At 40.3% G+C, this 27,915-nt stretch overlaps 1 protein-coding gene across 1 annotated transcript in view; it reads right to left on the bottom strand.

Moving 5' to 3' along the window:
- The window catches only part of Rme-8 (receptor mediated endocytosis 8), a 34,892-nt gene that overhangs the window by 3,218 nt on the left and 3,759 nt on the right, over window positions 1–27,915 (bottom strand). Inside the window, exons 6-38 of the mRNA XM_073086407.1 lie at window positions 27,533–27,679; window positions 27,155–27,254; window positions 26,440–26,478; window positions 25,612–25,784; window positions 24,257–24,464; window positions 23,734–23,889; window positions 23,087–23,338; window positions 17,331–17,507; window positions 16,576–16,767; window positions 15,851–16,059; window positions 15,163–15,322; window positions 14,980–15,080; window positions 14,660–14,834; window positions 13,858–14,060; window positions 12,528–12,648; window positions 12,251–12,415; window positions 11,722–11,873; window positions 10,909–11,110; window positions 10,315–10,506; window positions 9,726–9,861; window positions 8,806–8,996; window positions 8,021–8,209; window positions 7,087–7,266; window positions 6,549–6,710; window positions 5,526–5,741; window positions 5,222–5,354; window positions 4,406–4,666; window positions 3,878–3,990; window positions 3,173–3,378; window positions 2,501–2,729; window positions 1,930–2,097; window positions 860–1,006; window positions 249–474 (exon numbers count right to left, since the gene is read on the bottom strand). Of these exons, the coding sequence (XP_072942508.1) occupies window positions 249–474; window positions 860–1,006; window positions 1,930–2,097; window positions 2,501–2,729; window positions 3,173–3,378; window positions 3,878–3,990; window positions 4,406–4,666; window positions 5,222–5,354; window positions 5,526–5,741; window positions 6,549–6,710; window positions 7,087–7,266; window positions 8,021–8,209; window positions 8,806–8,996; window positions 9,726–9,861; window positions 10,315–10,506; window positions 10,909–11,110; window positions 11,722–11,873; window positions 12,251–12,415; window positions 12,528–12,648; window positions 13,858–14,060; window positions 14,660–14,834; window positions 14,980–15,080; window positions 15,163–15,322; window positions 15,851–16,059; window positions 16,576–16,767; window positions 17,331–17,507; window positions 23,087–23,338; window positions 23,734–23,889; window positions 24,257–24,464; window positions 25,612–25,784; window positions 26,440–26,478; window positions 27,155–27,254; window positions 27,533–27,679 (5,681 nt within the window). The remainder of the gene's footprint in view (window positions 1–248; window positions 475–859; window positions 1,007–1,929; window positions 2,098–2,500; window positions 2,730–3,172; window positions 3,379–3,877; window positions 3,991–4,405; window positions 4,667–5,221; window positions 5,355–5,525; window positions 5,742–6,548; window positions 6,711–7,086; window positions 7,267–8,020; window positions 8,210–8,805; window positions 8,997–9,725; window positions 9,862–10,314; window positions 10,507–10,908; window positions 11,111–11,721; window positions 11,874–12,250; window positions 12,416–12,527; window positions 12,649–13,857; window positions 14,061–14,659; window positions 14,835–14,979; window positions 15,081–15,162; window positions 15,323–15,850; window positions 16,060–16,575; window positions 16,768–17,330; window positions 17,508–23,086; window positions 23,339–23,733; window positions 23,890–24,256; window positions 24,465–25,611; window positions 25,785–26,439; window positions 26,479–27,154; window positions 27,255–27,532; window positions 27,680–27,915) is intronic.

Below are 27,915 nucleotides of genomic sequence, written 5' to 3' on the forward strand. Positions count from 1 at the left end.
ACGCTCACCGTGAGCTGAAGAGCGTGTCATCGCACTCAGCGCGTCATCTATTAATGACACAAGTTCCCACTGACCGGTAAGTGAGTGATGCTGCGGCGCGGACGATATGAACAGGTCGTGACGTTGCGCCGCGTACTGCTCCCACATGCGCCTGCGAGCTAGTATCGCGCGGACTCGTTTACTGCGGGCTGTAGAGCGCGCTTTCGCATTCAGCGCACTACCTATTAAATACACAAGCTCCAACTGACCGGTGAGTGAGTGATGCTGCGGCGCGGACGATATGAACAGGTCGTGTCTTTGCGCCGCGTATTGCTCCCACACGCGGCTACGAGCTAGTATCGCGCGGACTCTCTCTCCGTGGGCGGTGGAGCGCGCCATCGCCTTCAGCGCGTTGACCAGCTGCGCCGCCGTCTGGCCCTCCAGCCGCGTCTCCAGGAGGGAGAGCAGCTCGCCTATCAGGTCGGTCTCTAGAGCCTGTTTGAGGGAACAAGAGGTTTGATGTAATGAAATTAAGTAATTTTTAACTTACGATCGTATTCTAAATAATAAAAAAGCAATTAGCAGTTAAAAGTGTCAATATTATATAATACTGCGTAATATATACGATTAAATTTATTATAAACTGTATCATATCAAGACTACAGATCATACGTATAAATCACATCGAAAAATAACAATGTTTGAATGACATTGCATCAAATTTGAAATACGTGAAGTGGACCATTATGAATCCTAAATTATATAAAGTCACTCATATTAGAGCCGACATAACTCATACAAGATACGAAGGGGCGACGATTTTTCTTTGTAATAAATAATGTGAATGATTTGTAATATTGTAACGCTATACGTTGTATACCTGGAAGACGAGTCTGTCCGTATTGATGTTGCTGTTGAAAATGGATGAGAGCGCCTCGCACGCGCTGCCGACCACCTCGCGGCACGTCTTCACCGCCGTCTTCAGCCCCGCCATCACGTCCGTCTGGCTCAGCGCCGACACGCACGCCTAAATAACATACCGTAGAGTTGATAATTAGGAATACAGTTATAAAATGCTTCACAAGAACCAGATTACGAATCAGTCTACAATCATAATACTTGTTCACTGCAATAATACTGCAATAAAAATTAAAGTATGAAGGAATAAATTATATAGTTATTTTATATTTCACGAATTTAATTACAATAAAAATCTAGTGTCTATTGAGAAATAAATCGTTTTGATAAAATATTGTGGGTCAAACGTAGTTTTTTTTCTATTCAAACTTAGTATATTAGGCATATTTTGAAGGTGGTAGAATCTTATGTGTTTCGACTCCGGCACGTCTATTTCTGCCTTATAACAGGAGTGTTAAGCACTGCTGTGTTCTGGTTTGAAGGCTGTGGTAAGGGAGACATACTTTTTCGAGCTTAGTCCGGTACGAATATCTAATTCTATCTGGAGTCGATTATAGATGTCCATGGGCGGCAGTAGTCACTTATTATCAGGTGGACTGCATGCTCGTCTGCTACTCCATATTATAAAAAAAGATATATTAGACTATGTAGACTGCAACGTAAACGTATCAACTTTAGATTTTTTATTATATTAGGAATTGCAATTACAAGTACATCGTTTTTTTTTCATCCAAAATATTATTTTTTAGTAAATTTTAATATTAATTATATAGCGATTTTATATAATCGCTATAGGCAAGCACAAGTGCCGCGCGTGCTCAATTATAATTATCATTATCAATCATTACCATTTTACATAAAGATCCTCAATAAATTCCTATTTCAACAATTATCAGTTTATCATTTCTAAGGGAGTTAAAACCCTTACAGTAAGTATAGTAATTTTAATACTTAGTAAGTACATAAGTTAATATTAAACTTTATATTAAAAATATAAGTAAGTCGGTCCTCCGAGCCGGACATGCGCCTCACCTGCGTGGTGGCGAGCGCGGCGAGCACGGGCACGGCGTGTTTGGGCGCGGCGGGCAGCAGGCGCGCCAGGCGCGGCAGCTCGCCCAGCTGCGCGCACGCCTCGCCCAGCGCCGGCCGCGAGCGCACCAGCACCGCCAGCGCCAGCGCGCACGTCTCGCCGCGGCTGCCCTGCACGCCGAACATCACACATTTAAACACTTTAATTATCCTTTAGAGTATAAAAGTAAGCATATTATATCTATTAATCCGTTTTAAATAAAACTATAGAAGAGCGAACTACATTACCTGAACTTGTAATATTTAAAGTTTCTTTCAAACTGTGAAAAAAAAACTGCGTCTTAACGAGACATGGTAGTCATTCGACTACTCTTTCACACCAAATTCACATTTCAATTTCTCTTTACTAACTTGTGCATTAATTCTAAGCTATATGCGGTAATTTTTGTTTCACTTTATAGAAGTCAACTAGACCTGCAAAACTTACCAAATTCTTAACCGATTACGTACGTACGTACCTCTGAGCTTGAATTTTATAAATGAAACTCTAAGGGTACTAATCAACCCCACCCACCTCTGACGCGTCCTTGTGCAGCGCCGCCAGCGTCTCAGCGAGCAGCTCGTGCAGGAAGCGCTTGGGCGAGCGCAGCGCCCAGTGCGGGTTCTGCAGGAACAGCTTGAGGTACACGCCGCCCACCACCACCTCGCCCGCCGGCGCCCACGCCTCCTCCGCGCTGCCGCGCTCCAGCGCCTCGCGGTCCTCGAACTGAGCACTTGCTGAACGGGTCTGCTCTGCGTAATGTCTGTCAAATAAAGTTAGTTTCTACAGTTGTAGGCTAACCACTTTATTTACTTATTGCTACACAACGAGAAGTCCTCATGGTGTGGAACATCCATTTACCACATTCACATTGCAACAAAAGTAAATCAGAAATCTACTCATCATTAAAATTTAACGAACTCTTGATGATCATGTCATTTGTGTATTTTACAAACCATTCAGATTCTCCACGTTTTTGTAAATTTGAAATAGTACTTTTCAAATTAAATATGATGTGAAATACATTAAATAAAAGTGTTTTACAACAAATGCGATATTATTGCACATTTTTGGTATTTATGACATAATAAAATATGAGCACAAATAACAGGGTTGCAAAATATTATTATGTACTAATGTGCCTAATGTTTGAAGAACGAAATATCGCACTAAATTTCATAAAGAAACGTCTTAGACGAGACTCACTTATCCTTAAGCTCGGCGAGGTTAGCCTGCACGCGTTTCCGGGCCTCATCCGACCAGACCAGCTCGGGGTGCTCGTGGTTGTTGTCGAAGGCGTGCACCGCGGCGGCGGCGGCCGCGCCCCCCGCGCCGCCCGCGCCCGCCGCGCCGCCCTCGCGCATCGCGTCCGCGAACACGCCCGGCAGGTAGCGGGACATCGTCAGCCGCACCTGCACACGCATACGTCATTATTGTCGTCGACGTCGTCAACGATGTCATCGTAGCTTATCGTATATATTAGAGCGTAGCGGGACATCGTCAGCCGCGCCTGGGCAACACGTACAACATCATCGTCGTTGTCGACCTCAACAATGTCAGCAACAACAATTTGAAGGTGGTAGAACCCATTGGTTCGACTCCGGAGGAATCACCGCTACTCCTACTTCTACCTAATAACGACAATGTTAAGCACTGCTGCTGTTCTACTTTGAATGGGGTAGCTAGCAAGAAAGCTATAATTATCCCAAGTGTTCCAGCTTAGTCTTCAGAGAAAAAAATGCATCTATGGTCAACCTCAGATAGGAATCTAATAAATTCTGGAGTTGATTACAGATGTCTATGGGCAGCAGTAGCCATTGCCCATCAGGTGGACCACATATACATTAATTACTACAATATAATAAAAAAAAACATAGTAATAGGAATTAGTAAAAATTATAAGCTTTATACCTTAGGCCCGTATAGTTTGTCCGACATCATTCGCGCCAATAAGTCGACAGCTGCTTCTCTTGTCTCTGGTACTTTACTGTTGCAGAATAAATCTAATAAATATATCACAGCACCTGAAAAACAATACAACACGTTTTAAATTGTATCTAAACAATGCATATTAAAAAATAAATAAGTATTTCTAATTTTATTGATGCTTCTTCAAATTTATTAAAAATATTAATTTGTCTTATTTCAATTTATTAATAAATTTAAAAGGATGCATTTAATAATTTAATTAGATATTTGAATAAAAAAATTGGCAATATTTTATAACAAGCATTTAATTTAATTATCAGCGAAAACAAGATAAAGGTAGATGATGCCATATGCGTTCTACACTACACCAATCACATACGCATTGTGCATAGGGAACGTATTTAAGATCAAATAAGTAGAGTGTTATTACAGAGTGTTATTACAGTGTATGTATGTAAGAACAGCGGTAATCGTTAGGATCAGAGAGCAGAGTACCAATATTTAGCGTACCTTTAGCGAGCGCCTCCCTCACGATGGAGGTGTTAGCGAGCAGCGCGGCGAGCGTCGGCAGCGCGTCGTCCTGCGGCGGGCGCGCTAGCAGCGGTAGAAGATGTCCGAGCACGGCGCTGGCCGCCACGTCCTCCACGCAGTCGCGGTTGCCCGCCGCCGCAGACACCGCGCGCAGCGCCCCGCGGGATATCGCGGGGTGCGCGCGAGCAGACACCAACCCGAATATCAGGCCGAAGTGGCCTATGCACTGGATTTCAACGCCTAGGGACACCAAATTTAGCATTAAGTCCGCCTTATGTACCGCAACTTTATTTTGGTCAATAAAGTATAAAGAAATAAATTGGGTAGTCATATAAAAATGTGCTTGGTTGATAAGATGCAACATTTGACATACGAATTGCTATTAGGTACAACTAGTTGTTCGGATCTTGCCGTACAACAAGGCTTAATAAGGACCAATACTAAGTTGTTTCCTTATCTTCCTTATCAATAAGAATGACCACTGAAGGTGGTAGAACCCTTTGTGGTTCGACTCCGGCGGCACCACCGCCACACCCATTTCTACATAATAACAGCAGTGCTAGGCGCTGCTGTGTTCCGGTTTGAAGGGTGTGGTAAGGGAGACAAATTTTTCCGAGGCGTTCCAGCTTAGTTCTCAGGGGTAGCGGCGCATCTGTGGCCGACCTCAGATAGGAATATCTAATCCTATCTGGGGTTGATTAAAGATGTCCATGGGCGGCAGTAGCCACTTCCCATCAGGTGGACTGCATGCTCGTCTGCTACTCTTATATTATAAAAAAAAAAGAGAATGCTTACCAGGGTTCTTTATTATACAATTGGCTAATGCGTTTAAAGCTAGTGCGACGTGCTCCACTCTCTTCTCGGTCATTTCTTCCTTTGTTTCAGTTTGAATAAACTCCAGAAGATCCAGTATAAATTGTTGTGGATTCTAGAAATGTAATGAGTTATTAATATACAATAATATTTTCAGAGTTATCAATTAGAAACCTACGAAGAACATCCTTCATGCACGCTGTACGAGAAGTCTAACACGAGTGGGTTGTCCGCGCGCAACTGTTATTTCATACTAGTTTGAACCGGTTCCAATACAGCTACACACCTCTATAATAAAGTCGGGCTGCTCGTTGTATATGTCGAGGTACACGCCGCCGACGAGCAGCAGGCCGTCGTGCGCGCTGTACGCGAAGTCCGGTACCAGCGGCCCGTCCTCGTCGCACGCGCGCGCGTCGCGGAGCAACTCCCGTAACTCCGCGCGCGTGCTGTTGTCCCACACCAGGTACGGCGTCCGCCAGTTCGACGTTAGGGTTTTTAGTAACTGAAAATGTATGTGTTGGTTAGAAAAATGGGCAGTTATACCTATTGTTCTTAAATGTCCTTATTGTTCTTAAATATATTATAAATACATGAAAAATATTCCCGATTTTATCGATATTACATTAAATTGCGATTTTAAGTATTATATCAACATAATTAGTTACTAATAAATAATAGTTTAAAAAAAACTCAAAATAAACACGCTGTTTTGCTAATGGAACTAAAAACTAGAAAATATTTTTAATGACAGAGTTACACTAGTAGACGATCGAACAATCAATCATAATGAATCCTCTCAGAATAAAATTATGATAAAATTTAAGTTATTAACGGCGTCCGCCAGTTCGACGTTAGGGTTTTTAGTAACTGAAAATGTATGTGTTGGTTAGAAAAATGGGCAGTTATACCTATTGTTCTTAAATGTCCTTATTGTTCTTAAATATATTATAAATACATGAAAAATATTCCCGATTTTATCGATATTACATTAAATTGCGATTTTAAGTATTATATCAACATAATTAGTTACTAATAAATAATAGTTTAAAAAAAACTCAAAATAAACACGCTGTTTTGCTAATGGAACTAAAAACTAGAAAATATTTTTAATGACAGAGTTACACTAGTAGACGATCGAACAATCAATCATAATGAATCCTCTCAGAATAAAATTATGATAAAATTTAAGTTATTAACGGAACGATTCAATTCAACAGCGACGACAGCATGAATTTGATGTTGATAAAATATGTAAGCACTCCTCTCAACGTGCTCGTCGGTGGCCCCCATCGGTCCCCCAGCGACTCACCTCGTGCGGGTCCGGCAGCGCGAGTCGCTCGCACAGGTGTGGCGTGAGCAACACGTGCAGCGTGCTCCGCACGCGCTCGTCGGCTGTGCCCGGCGCCGTGTGGGGCCCATACATCGCTGATAGAGCGCGTACGCACTGCACCGCCAGACGGTTGGCTATCTCCTGCAATGATCAAACCCTTATTAGTTCACAGTACGGACTATGAACGTTACATCGTACCCTGAAATTCCCAAGGTTCAGGCATATGACAATTATTAAAGTGTGAATGGGTAAATATTATACAATATTACATAGTGATATTAAATTAATTATTTATGATGGATGTATTGTTTGGTATTGTAGTTTTGCAAGACCATATGTTAGCCCATCGACAAAGTTCTTTTAAAATTAAAATGAAGAAATAAATGATCGAATGCCGTGGTCGAATCACAGAAGATTTACCTTTTTTTTTCTTTTTTATCTTTAGTACTTAAATTGATATGGTATTCGTTTCTAACGTCAAAAAGCGGCACAAGTATCTTTACAACTCAACACGTACCTGTTTATTAGCGCCCGGCTCGGCCTCGACGCCGGACTCCGTGAGCGTGTAGTCGTACTGCAGCACGGCGGGCAGCAGCGCGAGCACGGCGCCCGCGGCCGCCAGCTGCGCGCGGCACTCCGGCTCCGCGGCCAGCGCCTCCACCGCCTCCGCGCCCGCGCACGCCGTGTCGCCCAGATTCTGGAAAAGATAAAAGACAAATCCATTAGATTAGGCATCTAGACCTGTTATGTAGACCAATGCAAATGATTTTTGTAATTAAACTCGAATAACCAATTACGAATGTGAAAGGAGGTGAATTTAACCACAAAATATTCAGGGAAAAAATGACATAATTGTTTTTATTTTAAAGCATTACATTTCAATTTTAAGGCACAGGATATCGCGGCATACTGTACCCAGAAATCTCAATAATAAAAACATAGTCCGGTTAATAAATTAAAAAGGAAATTAGTTTATTGAAGAATTATTCATTTCTATTTGTCAGTCGATTTCCTTATGTCTGTATTTGTTTTGTGTTGGTAGCTATAAACGAACTTTAGTGTTATCAATAAAAAATCCCCAAATTTTCTATATTTCCTACTGTAAAATTACTACTAATTAGCCGAAGTAAGACTAGTATTTTTAGACTAATTATTATGTATTTATAATTACCGGTCGGTGCAGCAGCGGCACGACATCGGGGGCGAAATGAGCCATACAAACTAACAAAACAAGCTCTTTGGATTGAAAAACCGTTGTTTATATATTCTAAAGTCAAAGCGGGTGTACGTACAGGCCGGTGCAGCAGCGGCACCGTTCGTATACAAATTAACTAATATAAAAAATAGACGAGGTATACAAATTAACAAATACAATACAAATTAAAAAAGCAAGCATTTATTAATGAAAAACTGTTGTTTATGTGTTCTGACGTCGAGGGGGATGTACGTACCGGTCGGTGCAGCAGAGGCACGACGTCGGCGGCGAGGCGGGGCAGCGCGGCGGCGGCGGCGCGGCAGGCGGGGAAGCGCGCGGCGACGGCGAAGCAGCGGGCGCAGTGCGCGCACACCGCCGCCGCCGCGCCGCCCGCCGCCGCGCCGCCCAGCACCGCCACGCACCGCGACAGCGCCTCCAGCAGCACCTGACGCATAGTGCTGAGTTAATACTTGGTGAGGCATCAACAATGTATGCTTGAGAAAAATATTTAAGATTTTTTTGTTGATGTTTTCAAATCAGATATTCTGACATTATATCGATGCTTTGGAATTTCAAGAGCGCAAAGGAGAAAATACAAACATTTAAAAAAAATAAAACAATGCAACTATAACATCGATATGAGAATTTTAAGCTTATTTGCTAGATTAATTTTAAAATTGTCATTGCTTAAAAATAAGTAAATAAATAGCAATATGATTAAATAATGGTAAATATGACCGTCAAAATATTTTTTTAAATCACACTTAAAAAATTATATACAATCGTAAGTCTGATTTAAATTAAAATAATACCTCAGAATTATAAAAAAGAAAAAATTCTATGCAATTTATATTACCCAAAAAAATAGTAAAACTTGGAGGCCGCAAAGCCTCTATAAGGGAAAAAATCATACGTAAGAATAAAGTATTACTAAAAAGAAATCGAAGTAAAATAAAATGAAGAGTCGAATTGTATAAAAAATCGACCAATTATAATATAAACGAATCAAATACTACAAAACAGATCACTGCATTGACGTACCTCCAAGCCGCCCTCCCGGCACAGCTCCTCTGCGTTGAGCGCGGAGCAGCGCACGGTGGCGTGCGCGAGCTCGCAGGCGGCGGGCAGCAGCGCGGCGCCCTCGCGCTCCGCGAACAGCTGCTCGGACGCCGCCTGCAGCCGCGCCGTGCGCAGCAGCTGGCTGTAGCCCGCGTACTTGTACGGCGCCAGAACTGTACACACACACACACACGAGTTAAGTAAGACTTCTTATATACACTATACATAAGTATAGATATCTCACCGCCTTGTAATTGAAGAAAGCCACTAAATGGCTTGAGCGGCTGACAGATCTGCAGCCATTTAATGGCTGTCATAGTATAATTTACGCGGAACAATACCGACATGCACAGTTGCCGACAGTTTCGCCGACAGAAATATTGTTTCATTCATAAATGATCTAAAAACTACAATTTTGTTAAATTTTTTCAAACAAGAAAATAGATGACAGTGAAAATTTTAATTGTAACTAGTTACATTTCCTTGTTAGGAGTCAGTAATCTACTTTACTAATCTATGACCCACACAAACGCGCATCTGACACATGACATATCGCAAAATTATCTAATTTCGTATATTAATATTACTTTTACTGCAGAATGTACCAATGAATGAGACATACACATACATACGTTGGAAAAACATCACCCACCGCAATCGTATAAAAATAAATAAAAAACAAACTAATAACGTCTTCAATTCATTCTTTCATTTTTTCAAAAATAAATCCGCTAAAATCGAAAAGTAATCAATCGATGAATGAAGCTAAAATAGTCAAACAACCTTGCATTTCTATATCTTTTTTCTCCACAGAATTTCCCAAGAAAAGGCTTGAGAAACAGAAAAACATGACGGAATTTAGATAATTAAATCTTCTCTAAATTTGATCACTTATTTATTACCTTCAGAATATCTCTGGAACAATATGGTCTGCGTGCGCAAAATGAGCACGATGTTGTTCGTGTTAGGCCCGTCGCCGTTCCATACATTGCGACTGCACAGGAACTCGTACGCTTGGTTTACTGCCTCGAAACGATCCTATAAAATATTTATTAATATGAGAATAATATAAATAATAAATTAAATTAGAAATCAAGTAAACCTATGAATACGGACGTTGTCTGTAACATATCTCTTTGTATTAAAAAAAATAATAATATCCCTGCTCATGTCCATTTCTGCTGCTATATTTTTGCTAATAATAATATCTGCCTTATAACAGTGTCGTGCAACCCACTTCGTATTGTCACACCACTACACTACCTTTAGTATTGTACAGATATCGTACACGTCAGTCATAGTCCGTGGCAAAACGAATTTATATCATTCTATACAATGTGTATGAATGTATTTATATCATCCGTAACGTGACCGCGCACATACGAGCAGTACATGCCAAAATATAGTAAAGCAAAATATCATTTGTCTGACACGACACTTTCATTGTAGATATGAATAAAGCTTAACTACAGTGAAGGTAACAGCGCTCACCCGCCCCTCCGGGTTCTTGTCCGGGTGGTACTGGTGCGCGAGGCGGTAGTACGCCTTGCGCACGGCCGCCTCGTCGCTGGCGGCGGCGGCGCTCAGCCCCAGCGCCGCGTACGCCTGCTCGCACGTCATCGACGCCGGCTTACGTTCTACTTCGCGACGCCACGCCTCCAATACCGCTTTCAGGAGACCCACCTGGCGAAGGTAGAGTAAAGGCTAGATTGTTCTCAATTTTTGCGTAAGAGTTTTAGATCTGAACGTTCTCAATGTTTGAGTTGAGCGTCATGGTGGAAATGGAAAAACTGAACATGGTTTATTGTGCAGGATAAAGTTAACAACAAACTATTGACACACACCTTTAAATAGAACTGATATTTAAAGACTTCAACTTGAGTTTGTGGATTCATAGCTCATCACTAAGTAAATGATGATATATTTGGTAAAATAGCTGTTGTTACTGTTTGTTTAACATTAAAATTTCTGGAAGTAATCATTGATAAACATAACCTTGCAAAGTGACCGTGTATAAGCCAAGCGGATACGAGCTAATGTAATATTACACAATGTTCCACTTAGCGACGTCGAGCGCAAACGTACCGGGTCAGGTATAGGCCAGTCGGGGAACCGCTGCACGTCGCACAGGTGGCGCAGGTAGAACATGTTGCAGAACAGCTCCTGTTGCAGCTGCGGGTAGCGCACGGCGGGGATGGCGAGGTAGGGGTAGCGCGCCGCCACGTGCGCCCGCAGCCGGGGGGTGAACTCGCCGATGTGCGCCGATACCTTCATTATCAGCATGCGTCTGTTGATGACGTAATGGGATGCGTTAGTGAGATCAAAAGCAGTAGATAGCCTATTCGGGTAAATTTATCCTTGCGATAATTATATCGCACAAATAAATAAGTAAAATAAAAATAAATAAATAACATTGTTTATTTCTTTCAAATGGTGTCTACAAAACAAGTGGCAAGCGCCCTGTACTGGCTTGAAATACCTGTGTTACTGGGTACCCCACTCTTCCAAACAAGGCGATATTAACAAATATGTGAATAAAGCACATTAGTCGCAGGTGAGCGAAGATATTCGGGGATATTTGTCGATAATTTGGCGATACTTTATCAAATTGAATAAAATGAACTAAAATCTATGCTATCGTATTATACATATAAACATTACTGGTGTCAAGAAATTGGTGCATTTTTTTATGTTATACATCCTTGAGGTGTTCGGGAAAAATTATGACGATGATTTCCTTTTTTTAAACAGACAGATAAAAGTGGACTCCATAATGTTGCCTAATAAATACTGCAAGATTAAATGACTTTTTTAGGCATGCGTTGTTCTTACGTGCGTACACACACGCTTTTTTGTAATAAAACGTCATGTAATAATAATACGGTGTGTACATATTACCTCATTTCAGAATTCCAAATAGCCTCAGGCGTATCCCATTCTCCCAGGAAGATCTGAGCAAACTTCTCGGGGCCGTGATTTTCTAAGTAACAAACCATCGCTTCTGGTAACAATTGACCCAATATAGATCGTTGTGTAATATCCGAGGTTGACTGAAAATAAATAATAATAAATTAAAAAGTATATCTTAACAAAATACATTACAATTAATAGTACATTACAATACGAGGACGAAAAATTTTTTTCTGACAAGTGTGAGTTTGCAGGCCGAGCCGCAGGCGAGGACTGCAATCACACGAGTCAGAAAAACATTTTTCGTCCGCGTGTTGTATAAAATTTTATATTACGGGGTCGGAAATGGGGGTTTTGCGCACGCGAAGCGTGCGTAAAACGTCCATTTACGCACGCCGTGATATAAAATATATTTAACCCTACATATAATAAAAAAAATCCGAAATTGAAAACAATTTTTACGGTCTACTATGGCCACTATTACAGATCATTAGGTCTATAGTACTCTAAAACTTACTTGATCTGCCCTGAATGCCTGTTTCATATGCGTTAGTCGTAAAAACCTCGCAATCGGCAACAGATTCGATCCGGTATAAAGCAGCATGAAGTAGAAAACTCCCGTCAGGTACAATTTAGAAATCTCCGGGTTGTCTTGCATCACTTCATACAACAGTGTTGCCACCTGAAATTATAACATCATTTAAACTTAAAGCGAGACAAAAAATACAAATTCACTCTTTAACAAACTTTTGTACATTTAGGTTTCTCAAAAAAGATGCAGTATATATTTTTACCTTTTCCACAAGAACAGGATCGAACGTGAGTAGCAGTTGAACGACATGCGCCAAGCACGCCGGCTCGGAAAGCAATCGTTTCACTCGTGGAAGCGGCCTAATTACTGCGTCCTCTTCATCTCTGTAATATAAATTTGCTTTATTATTATATTGCATACAAGATCTTTGTCGGTTAGAGGGCATCATTTTCTATTTTCAATTATTTTTAGATTTAGATTCCAGCACGGTGGCGGCCAGCTCGGTCTCGGCGGCGCGGGACACCTGGCGGCTCGCGTCGCTGCCGCTCCGGCGCGCACCTGCTGGGGTAGTATCTGGCGCAGGCCACGAGCAGGTCCAGCACGGTGGCGGCCAGCTCGGTCTCGGCGGCGCGGGACACCTGGCGGCTCGCACCTGCTGGGGTAGTATCTGGCGCAGGCCACGAGCAGGTCCAGCACGGTGGCGGCCAGCTCGGTCTCGGCGGCGCGGGACACCTGGCGGCTCGCACCTGCTGGGGTAGTATCTGGCGCAGGCCACGAGCAGGTCCAGCACGGTGGCGGCCAGCTCGGTCTCGGCGGCGCGGGACACCTGGCGGCTCGCACCTGCTGGGGTAGTATCTGGCGCAGGCCACGAGCAGGTCCAGCACGGTGGCGGCCAGCTCGGTCTCGGCGGCGCGGGACACCTGGCGGCTCGCACCTGCTGGGGTAGTATCTGGCGCAGGCCACGAGCAGGTCCAGCACGGTGGCGGCCAGCTCGGTCTCGGCGGCGCGGGACACCTGGCGGCTCGCACCTGCTGGGGTAGTATCTGGCGCAGGCCACGAGCAGGTCCAGCACGGTGGCGGCCAGCTCGGTCTCGGCGGCGCGGGACACCTGGCGGCTCGCACCTGCTGGGGTAGTATCTGGCGCAGGCCACGAGCAGGTCCAGCACGGTGGCGGCCAGCTCGGTCTCGGCGGCGCGGGACACCTGGCGGCTCGCACCTGCTGGGGTAGTATCTGGCGCAGGCCACGAGCAGGTCCAGCACGGTGGCGGCCAGCTCGGTCTCGGCGGCGCGGGACACCTGGCGGCTCGCACCTGCTGGGGTAGTATCTGGCGCAGGCCACGAGCAGGTCCAGCACGGTGGCGGCCAGCTCGGTCTCGGCGGCGCGGGACACCTGGCGGCTCGCACCTGCTGGGGTAGTATCTGGCGCAGGCCACGAGCAGGTCCAGCACGGTGGCGGCCAGCTCGGTCTCGGCGGCGCGGGACACCTGGCGGCTCGCACCTGCTGGGGTAGTATCTGGCGCAGGCCACGAGCAGGTCCAGCACGGTGGCGGCCAGCTCGGTCTCGGCGGCGCGGGACACCTGGCGGCTCGCACCTGCTGGGGTAGTATCTGGCGCAGGCCACGAGCAGGTCCAGCACGGTGGCGGCCAGCTCGGTCTCGGACAGCGCGGGCGCGCCGCGGGCCGCCAGCGTCCAGCGCAGCTGCGGCACGCCGCCCAGCGCCCGCCAGCCCTCCATGCTGTTCGCCCAGCACTTCGTCTTGTTTGTGATCTCGCCGCTCTTGTACAGGTCCTTCAACTGTCAACAAACATACGTGTTATACAATGTTTAGGCCCTTGCAGAATACTGATTAATAGACGCATGTTCGAGTATGTAAGTCACATACTCGGGTCAATTCGGTACTCGTCAAGATTCTCGCTCATACTTCACGGACGTTGCAAAAATTTAAATGATTTACTTTCAAATTTTGAATCTGCCACTTTTATAGAAGAGTGGTGAACTACCATATTTTACTGTCCCAATACTGGAGCCTTCCTACCGACGTACGCGTACCGTACACGTTCATACGCATATGCTAACGCGTGCGTACGCACACATTCGGTTTTATCCTGCACGTCTCCCATTATCTCACTTTCTGTCATTCTCTCTAACTCTTTCCCCGAGCCAGTCTTAATTTTTCAATAGTGACACAAAATTTACAGAAAAAAATAAACGAAAATAAAAAAGAAACAGAAATTAAATAGCTGTTTATCGTCTTATACATTATTTACTTATATTTTTATTTTATTTTATTTTATTCGGAAAACATACAGTGCTTTAAAACTAAGTTACTTACAATATAATTACATACTACACCATTTAATAGTTTTCGCATATACAAGAAGTATAATAATTACCTGTTGAAAACTAATAGGCCCTTTCCTCTGCACCTTATCGCCCTGCTCTAGATTATAGTACCACTCGCGGTCGCCGTCGCCGGTGGGTGAGGGACCCTCGATCACGTTCGTTTGAGTAGGAACCATAGCTCTCGACGTATGCAAGTGCGCTAACGTCATAAGGTCCACTAATATCCTGCCAAAAATATTAATATAAGAATGACGAAAATATCCACAAGTTAAAAATTTTAGATAGAAGTAACATTAGCAAAAAATCATTTATATTTATATTCAATTAGTATGAAAAATAATTATAAAAAATGTTGCGATAATTACAATACCTGATGCCATTCCATTCTAATATTTCACTGACATTCTTCTTGTGTAAAATTAATTTAGCTACAAACTGCACTAGTCTATCCCTCTCCATTCTGTCTACAGTCTGCAAAAAAAATTAATATATATAATTTTACTTTTCTATAATATATATAATATGCATATCATTCTTTATTTTATTTACTTACCCTATCTAACATTTGAACAATATATTTGGTGTCGGCAAAAGGACCTATGTCCTCATAATATCTTCCGTATACTATTGTCATGGCTTGCAAGCACATACATTTCATTTCCACTTTTGGCGTTGATAGGAACCGATGATATAAGTCGTTAAAAAATTCGTATCTGAAACAAAAAAAAATGTATTATTTTTTCGTCATTCTTAAACAACGTATAAGAGTGCAAGTTATATTAGTATGTATGTTAGTCTGTAAGGTATATGTAATATGGACCTTGTTGTCTGAAATAAATGAATAAATAAATATAATCGGTAATGTCCGTTCATATAGTGAGTATGGTACAGTGTAATAGGTAAAATTTTAATGTATATATTGTATATATTCTTGTTAGTATATTTTCTGTATATTGTGAATTATGTGCTTATGAAATTTCAAAAGCAATGCAAAACTAATAATAATTTTATAACTTACTACTAATGTTACTTGTAGAATACAATACACTACATTTTTTATGAATTTGCACAACATTTTTTTGATACTAAAAGCACCATAGATATGTTAAGGTTCTTGAAGCACCATATTTATATTATGTATATCGTTACTCACGACCTTTATCTGTAATAAAGGCCAGTCGTTATAATTGGGAGACTGTCAGTTAATATAATAAGTTTTATTTAGTGTTACTGTCACTCACGACTTGCGTATGGGGCTGTCGTCGTTGTCGCGCTGCTCGAGCAGCACGCGCAGGTAGTAGTCGCCGATCTTGACCTCGTTCTGCAGGCACTGGTAGTGCAGCTCCAGCTCGGCGTGGTTCCACGAGGTCAGCACGCCGCCCGCCGCCTCCCGGTCCGCCGTGAACGCGCGCAGCTCGCTCTCCAGCGCGCAACGGAGCTCCTCGCGCGTCTGGGACGAACAAGATAGGTGTTGATGTAGATCACGGACAAATGCTCGTGAGTCATAACTTATCTTATAAGATGAAGAAACAAATGAGCATGCAATCTCCTGATGGTAAGTAGTCAGTACAAAAAAAAACTTATGTAACTTCATGTAGAACAGAGATTCTACCTAAAATCTAACACAGATATGTAGGTACTCCTGAAGACTAAAATTGTGTAAGTTAGCCGACAACGGCAACCACATGAAAATGGAAAGTAAATAATATTTTTATAACCCTAAAAAGTGCAAGCATCGTAAGTAAGACGAACGACTATCTCGATATTAATTCATTAATTAATTAATATTAATTCGAATACCTAATGTTAGGCTGCCCTACAATTACTAAGTTTTTTGAATTTATTTGTATTACACACTTAAGAGGCTTCCTTTATAAATCAAACATAAATAAGACAGTCATGCTGTTGCAATTGAACTACGAAAATTTCTATCATATTTATAGTGCTATCTATATGTCCAACTTACAGTATGATTCCAAATGAGATTAGGCAACGCATGGTCCCGTCCAAACTGGTAGTAGAACAGCGGCCAGTTAGCAGTGGACTTGAGCCGCTCTCGCCTGCGACGCAGCACGACGGGGCGGCTCTGCAGCTCCTTGCGCTGCTCCGCCGCTCGGCTCTTCTGCGCCCAGTGCTGCAGCGCCAGCGATGCATAGTGCTGGAGACAAGTGACAGTTATACGTTATACTACATCGATGACTTACTAGAGGACCACGACTAGCAATGCTCTAAGCAAATTCGCTCCGCACTGCAAGTAGCAGCGTGAAACATTATAAACTGATTTATTTACCAGATCTTATAAGATCACGAATTTATTGGAATTATAAATGACTCTTAAATACATTTGATTGACCATTAGTTAAAGTGTAATTGTATTAGCTAACCTTTATACAAGAGAGTAAAAAAAACTACCTATATCCAATTCTTCTGTTTAAGCCACGTTTCCTTACTTTTGACCTGTTTTTCAATATAATGCTTTTTTATAGTCTATTGAATAAGTTTAAAAATCCACCAATATATATTTTAAATAAATTATTCCCATCTAGAACGAGTGAACCGATTTCTTCATACGATTCGTTGTGCAGATACGTTTTAAACTGTTCCTGCGTAATGTCACTACGTGCATACGTTTGCTACGTACGTTGTATACGTTCGTACGTACGCTCCCTACGTATGTATGTTACGTAGATACATTCCCTACATACATCAACACACACTCACCTCGAGATGTTTCTCGACGTACTTGACCTGCCGCTCGATGGCCTCCCAGTGCGGCGCGCGCGGGCGGGCGGCGGCCTGCGCCAGCTGCAGGTTGTCGCGCTCCGCCACGCGCGCCGCGTCCAGCGCCGCCGCCGGGGGCACCTCCGACGACTCCAGGAACGCCAGCAGACCCGACGGCTGGAAGATAAGCGCGTGAGTAATGAAACGGACTCCAGAAACGCGAGCAAGCCAGACTGCTGGAAGATAAGCACGTGGGTAATGAAACGGACTCCAGAAACGCGAGCAGGCCAGACTGCTGGAAGATAAGCACGGGAGTAATGAAATGGACTCCAGAAACGCGAGTAGACCCGTCGGCTGGAATGGTACGCACGTGTGTAACAAAGCAATCAACTTGAATGTACTGAAATATGAGCTGGATTTAAAATACAAGGAAATCTCGAGGCTCGGAAAAAGGGGCCACCGTCGACCACTACAAATAGAACTTTTGAGTAAAAATATGACGAAATTCCTACTTAAAAACAAAAGAAACTTAAGAAACACCGGATTAGCCATATCAGAACTTATGGATAAAACAACCTTATTAGAACAAAAAAGAATGAGAAATACTATGATTGAAGCCCGAAAAAAGGGACACCATGCAATTATTAGACATAACATATTATTTATTGATGGAAAAGAAATTAAACCAAATCAAGCAATCAACACATTAGACTACAAGAATAATGAATCCACACAATGTTCAAACTCCCTAACCTCAGCCCTAAACCAAACATGCAACACAGAAAATACTACAAAAGACCCTAATAATATATCAGAAACAACCCATGGCAATGATGGAACTATACCACAACCAGGACAGTCGAAAGGAAATAATACAAAACCCTTATTAAGACCTCGCACCTTTCGCAAATAACCTTAAAATCATATTCCAGAACATACGAAGCTTCAACAATAAGCGACATCTAGTAGAAGCTACACTGGGAAACGATAAATCAATAAAAGTGGTCTGTTTCACCGAGACGTGGATAACACAATCAAAAGGAGACCTACTGTTTTTAAACGGTTTTAAGTGTGTTGCCTCATATTGCAGACAACGACATGAAGGTGGCGGCGTATGTATATTCCTAAAAGAACATATGAACTACACTGAATGTAATGCCATATCGAAAATGTCAGTGGAATATGTATTTGAAACGTGCGGTTTTGAAATATCTAACTTAAATTTAGTTATAGTAGTTATATACTGGCCAGAAAAAAACCGTAACGCTGAAACCTTTTATAGCTCATTGGAAAAACTCTTGAAATTTTTAGCTTTACACTATCCTAAAAAAAACATTATTTTAGGAGGTGATTTTAATATAAACGTTTTAGAAAAATCAAGTCATAGTCTAAATCTATTAAACCTAATGATTAGCCATAATTATAACCAGCTTGTAAAAACGCCCACTAGAGTAACCAATACCAGTTCCACCTGTATAGATCTGCTGTTCACGAATTTCGAAACTATGAAACACGACGTAATATCAGTTCATGAATATGGGTTGTCAGATCATAAATGTGTGGTATATGTCATGACCCGAACACAGTCACAATCACAATATAGAGATAAATGGTACGTAGAAAAAAGACAGTTTACTGAAGAAAACATTAATAAGTTTAAAACACAGTTAGAAAAAATAAATTGGGAACAAATTCTTAAATATAATAAAGATATAAATAAAAGTTACGAAATATTTCATACACAAATACAAATCATTTTAAACAACCAAATACCAAAAATAAAGATAGTATTAAAACCGCAAAATAAAAAGAAGTGGCTGACGCGTGGATTAAGAGTTTCTTGTAAACACAAACGCCTATTAAAAATACTAACTCAACAAACAAAAAATAGTATATTACAAAACTACTACAAAGTATATGAACGATTATTAAAGCGAATTATAAAAAAATCGAAAAAAATACAAAACATAAATAAAATAAAAAAATCTCCCAACATGGCAAAAACCATGTGGAATATAATAAAAAATAATACAAATAAACTCATTAAAAAACCAAAACAAAATTTAAAACTAAAAATAAATAATTCAATTACAACTAACCCTTCTATAATAACCAATTACTTCAACGATTTATTTGCCACAACAGGGAGTGATGCCAGCTTAATAAGTCATGGTAGATCAGTTATAAATCCCACAGAAAACTCAATCTATATAAGGCCTGTCTTAAGTAAAGAAGTTCAATACATTATAAAAAATTTAAAAAGTAAATATACCTTCGGATGTGACGAAATACCGCCGATTTTAATAAAAAAATGCGTAAATGAATTGACTTTACCCCTTACCATATTAATTAACCAATCCCTCTCAGAAGGAGTAGTACCTAATCTCCTAAAAATAGCTAAAATTACACCAATTCACAAAAAAGGTGACATAACAGACTGCAATAACTATCGTCCCATAGCTCTTTTGCCAAGCTTTTCAAAAATATTTGAAACAATCATGTCCACACGACTCTACTCTTTCTGTGAGAAGTATAATGTCCTAGATGAGAGTCAAAACGGCTTCCGAAAAAACCGTTCGACAACACTGGCAGTTTTTAAATATGTACAACAAATTCTAAAATTATTAAACGATAAAAAATACGCCGTTGGAATTCTATTGGATATGAGTAAAGCATATGACCGGGTAAAATACAATATACTTCTAAATAAGTTACACGGAATAGGTATAAGGGGAACAGCATACGACTGGTTCGCCTCCTACTTAAGTAATCGAACCCAGTACACGGAAATAGAGCATTATGATATGGAAACTGGTAACATTACTAAAGAAAAATCAAGCGTAATTGAACTTAAAAAATCAATACCGCAGGGATCCGTACTTGGATGTATATTATTTCTAATATATATAAATGATTTGCCAAAATGCGTCAACACACCGTGTGTATTATTTGCGGACGATATTTCTTTAGTACTCCCCTGTTCAGAAGACTCTCAACTAAATCAACAACTGAATACGCTCTTGGATAATGTAAATTCCTGGCTAATCGATCATAATTTAAAAATAAATTTAAATAAAACAAAGATATTGCAATTTAGACCACACCAAAAAAGCCCTTTAAATATTAACTACCAAATAAAAAGTACACAAGTAGAATGCGTGGATAGTGTAAGACTATTAGGGCTACACATCGATACACACATAAATTGGAAAAATCATATTCAATATTTGTCAACTAAACTATCTAGATTTACATACGCCCTTTATGAATTAAAAAAGGTCACAGATCTAAAAACAGCAAAGTCTGCCTATTACGGATATGCGCATGCTTGGCTCCAATACGGCATAGTACTCTGGGGTAATAGCACAGACACACACAAGGTGTTTACTTTACAAAAAAAATGCATACGAATACTAGCAAACATTAGACAAACAGAAAGTTGCAGAAAACATTTTACCAATTTAAACATATTAACGTTAACATCAATGTACATCCTGGAAACATGCATCTTTGTAAAGAAACATAACAATTTATTTGTCCATTCTAAAGAAATGAATAAATATAGCTCACGAAACCCATATAAACTCGCAGTACCACCATCAAGACTGGCTATGTGTGGCTCAGGACCCTACTCCATGTGTGTAAAAATTTATAATAAAATTCCGAAAAATATTCAAAACGAAAACTTGGTACAATTTAAAAATAAACTAAAAAAACTATTAATTACCAAATGTTATTATTCCCTACAAGAGTTTTTCAAATGATTATCAAATGATTTCCTCTATTTAATGATTTCCTTTATTTGATTTTAACCAAATTGACAATTAAATAATATTATTAACATAAGAGACATTCTGACCTATACAAATAATTGACTAATTAACTATTATGATTATTACATTATATTAATTCTTTAAAATAATTGACATGTAAAATTAATTCTATCTCGACAATGTTACAATAGATATAATTTTTTCTATTAATTTTAAAAATTGTTTAATAATGATAAGACATTTCGTGTTAAAAAAAAAAAAATTGTAAATATTAAATTGCAATACCCTAGCAGGGTGCATGCTTGCACTATACTTAATTTGTAAGACCTATATAATAATAAGCATGAGCAATAAATAATTTGAATTTGAATTTGAATTTGAATACAATTCCGAAAGGCTTAATGGTTAGCTCTCTGCCATGAAATTTGATGTTCTATTTCTGTATTTTAATAAGTTCTACAGATCGAAATCTACATACCCATACTATATTATCTTATAAATCTGAGGTAAACGTTGAAATATTAACGTCGTTTTAAAAATTATATAGTCTTAAAATCAATAAAAAATCAATTTACAAAAATGGATAAATTTATCACCAATACTTTAAAAAAAAATTTTAACAAAAAATACAACCGACTTCTATGTCACTACAAAGTAAAAAATAATTCAAATAAATGTTGGTTTAGTACATATTTCTGAAGTCGGCGCTCATATTAGACACGCTGTTTACATCGTTATCCAACTAAATATATTGAGCGCCGACTTAGACACGCACACATATTAGACACGCTGTTTACATCGTTATCCAACGAAATATCTTGAGCGCCGACTTCAGAAATATGTACTAAACCAACATTTATTTGAATTATTTTTTACTTTGTAGTGACATAGAAGTCGGTTGTATTTTTTGTTAAAAATTTTTTTTCACCCTTTTTAGTGATGACATACTAACTTTTACATTAATACAATATAAAATTGTATAAACGTGATCATGAATGAAAGTAAGGTCTGAATTTACATTGATTGGAACCGCCCGCTCGCAGGGCGCTACCGCGCCCTGCTCGCTTAGTTTTATATTGTCTTATATGTTCCAACCTAACCTAACTAAATAGTAAATGATGAACTGGCTTTGCAATTTCATTAGAACCTACACCAAATATCTTCAAACACAACTCAATTATTCCCATAGGTTGAGGAGTTACATATTTTGACTCCGAGCCACATTATCAGACCCTTAAATAGTCAATGATGAACTGGCTTTGTAATTTTATTAGAACGTACACCAAATATCTTCAAACACAACTCAATTATTCCCATCGGTTGAGGAGTTACATATTTTGACTCCGAGCCACATTATCAGACCCTTAAATAGTCAAAGATAAACTGGTTTTTCAATTTCATTAGAACCTACACCAAATATCTTCAAACAAAACTCAATTATACCCATCGGTTGAGGAGTTACATATTTTGTCTCCAGAACCCACTCTGATCCTCATCATATTTAAATGGGACCAACTTGTAGCAATTGTCCACACACGAAATGAAAGGCATTAAAATAGGTTCATAAATGGCGAAGTTATGGCTGTTATATTTGGGTGGAGGAGTTCCCCTCTTTTTCTCCAGAACCAATCGATGGATCCTAACCATATTTAAATGGGACCAATTCGCAGCTCGTCTCTACACAATAAAAAAAGAATTATTAAAATCGGTCCACTAACGGCGGAGTAATTGCTGTACATACATAAAAAAAAAAAAAAAAAAAAAAAAAAAAGATACCGGCCGAATTGATAACCTCCTCCTTTTTGAAGTCGGTTAAAAAAAGTAATAAAATATTTTTATTGATTCTATTAATCTTCCCAATTCCAGTGACCTGTTCATATATTGTACTATACGTATTTTATTTTAACACTCATTTGCTATTTACCAGACGAATGACACACAAATATAACAACAACACACATAAAAACTTTATAAACGACTTACCATGATCCGTCTCATGAGGTCCATAGCAGGCGCGTGATCCGCGAGCCACAACGCGACTAGATGCCTCGCGAGCAGCTGATGGCTGAGCCTGGCTGGCGCGTGCGGCGCGTACAGCGCGTGGAGCAGGTGCCGCGGGAGAGCCGCCTCCGCTAACGCCAGAGCCTGCACCTTCGCGCCCACGCCGCCGCTGCCCTCCTCGACCAGCGCGCGCGCTACCAAACCCGCGCCTTTCACGATCGCTAGGGACGGATGCTGGGACAAAGCAATGGGTTACATTTATTGCCCTATGCTTAAATCACACTTTTTATATTGTTTATGGTCTATGAATATGGTATATTGTCATACAATATAAGAACTACAAAATAAATCAAAGAGGAATACTGATTCTAGTAGATAGATAGTAGATAGTACCCAGAAGATTTACAAAGAAGTCAACAAACAACCTCAATATTTCCATTAAGAATATGCGATACTATTTTAAGACAAAAACTTACAGAACACGTACTTTGAAATTATTTCAAATAGTCATTCATATTAATATAATGATCGTTTGCATTCTAATCCGGCTTAAAGGACCATGCAATCCTACACTTAATTGGCCCTGTCTTTCATTCATTAATTCGTGTGTTTATAGAACATTAACTCACCTCAAACAGTTTGAAGATGACACGCCCGCGGCTAGCAACCATTTCCAGCAGCTGATCGAACTGCTTGCCGTCAGTTGTCTCGCTGTAAGGCACGCATAGCGCGAACGTAAGGAAATCCAACATGGCGGCCACCACTAACGCACCGCTGCCAGCCGTCTGCGAAGGGAGAAAGAAATGTAATAAAAGGAATAAACGCTCTCTACACTGATAACAATTTATTGACTTCTATCATAAGAGATAACTGCAAATTGAAAAATTGATCTTGTATCACATATTCGTGTACTAAAGTCTCAACTGTGTTAACAATAAGACAAAAAAATCTTGATAATGCAACTTATGACCTTTCAGAGATTGCTTATCAACGTGTTACGTCACTCATGTAAAGAAGTTTTTGAGCGACCATTAAAATTTGCTAATAGCAGGATTTCTATAAACCGGACCTAAGTTGACATACTTCATATTCTAAAGGAATCCGTTTACGAAATTCTTTTTTTTTTCAAATAAATATAACAAGACTACATACCACGTGTTGCGCCCACATCGCGAGCAAGCCGTCCAGGAAGGCGGGCGAGGCGAGCATGGAGGCCTTGTTGAGCTGCTCCTGGCGCAGGTCGGGCTCCGCGTGCATGGGCTGCAGCAGCGCGCACACCGCCTCCAGCGCCGCGTGCGAGCTGCCCGCGCACTCGCGACGCAGCGCGCCCACCACCGCGCTGCCGATCCACTCGCGGAAACTACAACGAGCGCATAATACATTAAAAAAAACTTAATTTGTTGGTTTTAATGTACTACGTAAGACACATCAAGCTACGCTAACGCCGGACACAAAACAAACTTACTTCGGTTTACTTAGCGATGATTCAGTATATTAGTAAGTGGACGAGAATTTATTTATTTCTTTATTTATTCTTAAAACACCATTACATCTATCCTTACAGGCTAAACACCCAATACGATAGAGAGTTAGAGAGGACTTATTTTAAACACTTAACTAAATTCTTACCTACATTCCTACTTCATTGAACATATTATATTAAGGACAACTATTGCGAATTCACTCAAGTTACATGAAAATACGTCAAGTTGTTCATGCGCCTGGTTGAGTGTACAGAGTGCTCGAGTGAGAGGTGACTTAGACAATAGCTCGGTCCTGGCTGTTGGCACGGCCAGCAGCGGCGGGCGCCGGCGTCTACATACATAGTCCTCTGGGGCACAGAGCTCCAGGCGACACAGTACCTCCGGATTATGAGCTACACCGCGCAACAATTTTGCTAAACACGTGTTTTACTAAATACGTGATTAGTGCGAACTCTCGGCGTACTCTGAGTTGATTGTAACCCACCATTCCTAACACGAACAATGTGGGGTACATTAACGGGTAATATGGGTAATTAAGAGTAAAATTTTCAGATTATATTAGTTATTGGACGAAACTGGAGAATAGTTTTTTTAGGATATGACATCATGTAATAAAGAGAGAGAGCGACATAAAATTATTGGTACGAATGAAAATGTAAATTAAACATAAAATGCATTAGTTGTATCATGTGTAACGTACACGCGCAAATTTATAAAGCGCGTGTATATTAACAACTTAATTTAGCCGTTAAACCCAGTTTTTTGGACTTTAGATAAAAAAAATCATAAACATGTCAGTTTTTTACCATCACTTTAATTTTTTTTAACAATATATCTAAAATTAAATGTAAAATTTAATAACATGTGTTTTATTTATTTCTTTATTTCTTTTCGCATCCGGTGACAGATTAAAAAGAAAATAACTAGCATTTATCAACTGACAATTTGTGAATTGCTCCATAGACTCTTAGAAAAAAAACACATCAATTCGTTTCATAGACAAATGAACAATCGAAGCCTCACCCGGGCAGAGCGGTGAAGGCGGCGAAGCCGACCTTGCTGGCGCACAGCCTGCGCAGCGCGTGGAACTGCGCCTCCAGCTCGCGCGGCGCCAGCGCGGTGCCGGCCGCCGGACACGACATGATCGCCGACAGCGCGCCCGTTATCAACTTCTCCTTGTTCTCCGCGAACAGGCGCTGGGGAATCACGTTATATTTGGAGTTTCACAACAACACTACCCTTTAGAAAGATTGGGTGAGCGCAACGGGTAAGATTGAAAAAATCAATGACCTATCTACAAGTGCTCAACACTGCACAATATTATTATATATTTATTATTGTAATATCCCATAGGGCTATTCGGTAAATGTTACAGTTACTGCCATTTCATAGTTGCTACCCATGGCTTTAAAATATAAATCTTTAATGGCTTTAAAATGTAAATCGTTCAAGTCAAAGTACAGATGTAAGGAAAGAAAGCACTAAAAGAGAGGGTGAATTTATTTAACGTAGACAAAAACCAAACGTTTCACAAGCTAAACTTTATACACGTCTAAACGTTGTTGACTACAATTAATCAAATATTTACAGCTAGTATATTACAATAATTTGACAATGCGAAAATAAGATATCAAACAGCTATTTCATACTGCATATCTATAATATGTAACATAGCAGTTATGTATGTTCTGATGCTTTTGAATATGAAAAACGCATTGCAATGCATGCATCTATTAACGAAAAATTAACCTTATTTACATGTATTGTTTACAACTTTTTGAACCCTCTTATTACCCTCAAACTAAGATGGAAGAAGAGGCTTGAAAATAATAAACATTAGGAGGGACTTACAAGATCCCACGTAAGAAACAGCCACAACAGGGGATGAGCCTACAAGGCATACAAAACAAAATTAATTTGCCCAAAAATTAACAAATAAAAAATGATAAGATGTGTGATTTAGTATGGGTAAAAGCTTATATAATTAACAAATTAAAACAATTAATTGCATGCTACTTAAAAATCATAAATAAAAAATTATATTTTACTGGGTAGTTATAAGAAAGTTAATTGAGATTTACTATTATAGTGACGCGCACAATGTGACTGCAACCTAAGAAAAGTATACGCGACGAATAGATAACCTCTTTTCTTTGAAAAGCTGAGTAAAATACTTTAAATAATATGAATTTACAAACAATATAAACGAGTTAATGTAAGTTTTTTAATACAGCGACTAAGTTTGGCTAGAACATTACGAAAATTCAGTACTTAACATTTGCATGTATAAGACAGATAGATATGTAGATGCGACAAAAAACGTTATTATTAACGAAATATAAAAAAGATAATAAAGAACGACGTGATAAGTTTGTGGAAGGAGGATAAATACATTTTACATAAAAGGGAATATTCAAATCAATTCCGATACAATATACATGTATTTAGGAATTTGAAAGAATCCTATGAAGAGAATATTTAAATTAAAATTAGAATATAAAATAGTTGAAATCATGATTGTTAGTATAGTATGCAGCATAACATGCACAAATCAAACAGTTCTTACGTCTTGACTGACAGAGTATATCAGCCCGCTGTAGCCGACATTCGCGTTGAAACGCTCTATCACCTCCGCTCGGGACATACCCACTGGATTTTGAAATAACCTGTAGAAAAAAATATCGTTTAGTTGTCGATCATTATAAATCCTTTGTAGAATGGAAAAATACAATTTTCATTTAATTTAGTCGAATATAAGTCACGGGTCTGAGCTCAAACCTCGACTGGGCTGAGCTATATTACGACTGGGCTGTTACCAAGTGCCCATGGTCCCATGGAAATTCTTTTATTTCTGGGCTGACTCATAATCGAAGGCGCTGGTAGCTCAATCAGGCCTGGCCGGTATGTACGTCGCGCTGTTCCGCCACACTCGCCACGGCAGTACCTGAGGTGGTTGGCCTCGGTCTCCTCGTCGACGGGCTGGTGCAGCGGGCCGAGGCGGTAGCCGCGCGGCGTGGCGCCGGCGCGCACGTGCACGTCGCGCTGCCCCGCCGATCGGACGCCGTCAACCAGCGACGCCAACAATGCATCCCTGACAAACAAAAACACTTGTTATTACGTAAAAATAAATACATTTATTCTTTATCTCACCATTGGGAAGACCGACCTATTAATCAAAAGTAGAATACGTATGCACTACCGCCATAACTAAGTATACGTTAAAAGCGTGATGCAAAGCCATTTGCATGTAAAAAGCTAAAATTCCCTAAAATAACCCTCAGGAGTAGTTATATACTATGATAATTAGGTTTTACCAAATAGTGTAGC

The sequence above is a fragment of the Epargyreus clarus genome, unplaced genomic scaffold (genome assembly GCF_041222505.1).
Source record: "Epargyreus clarus isolate Ecla_fem2 unplaced genomic scaffold, WU_Ecla_fem_2.2 ptg000024l, whole genome shotgun sequence".
In the NCBI taxonomy this organism is placed as follows: Eukaryota; Metazoa; Arthropoda; class Insecta; order Lepidoptera; family Hesperiidae; genus Epargyreus; species Epargyreus clarus.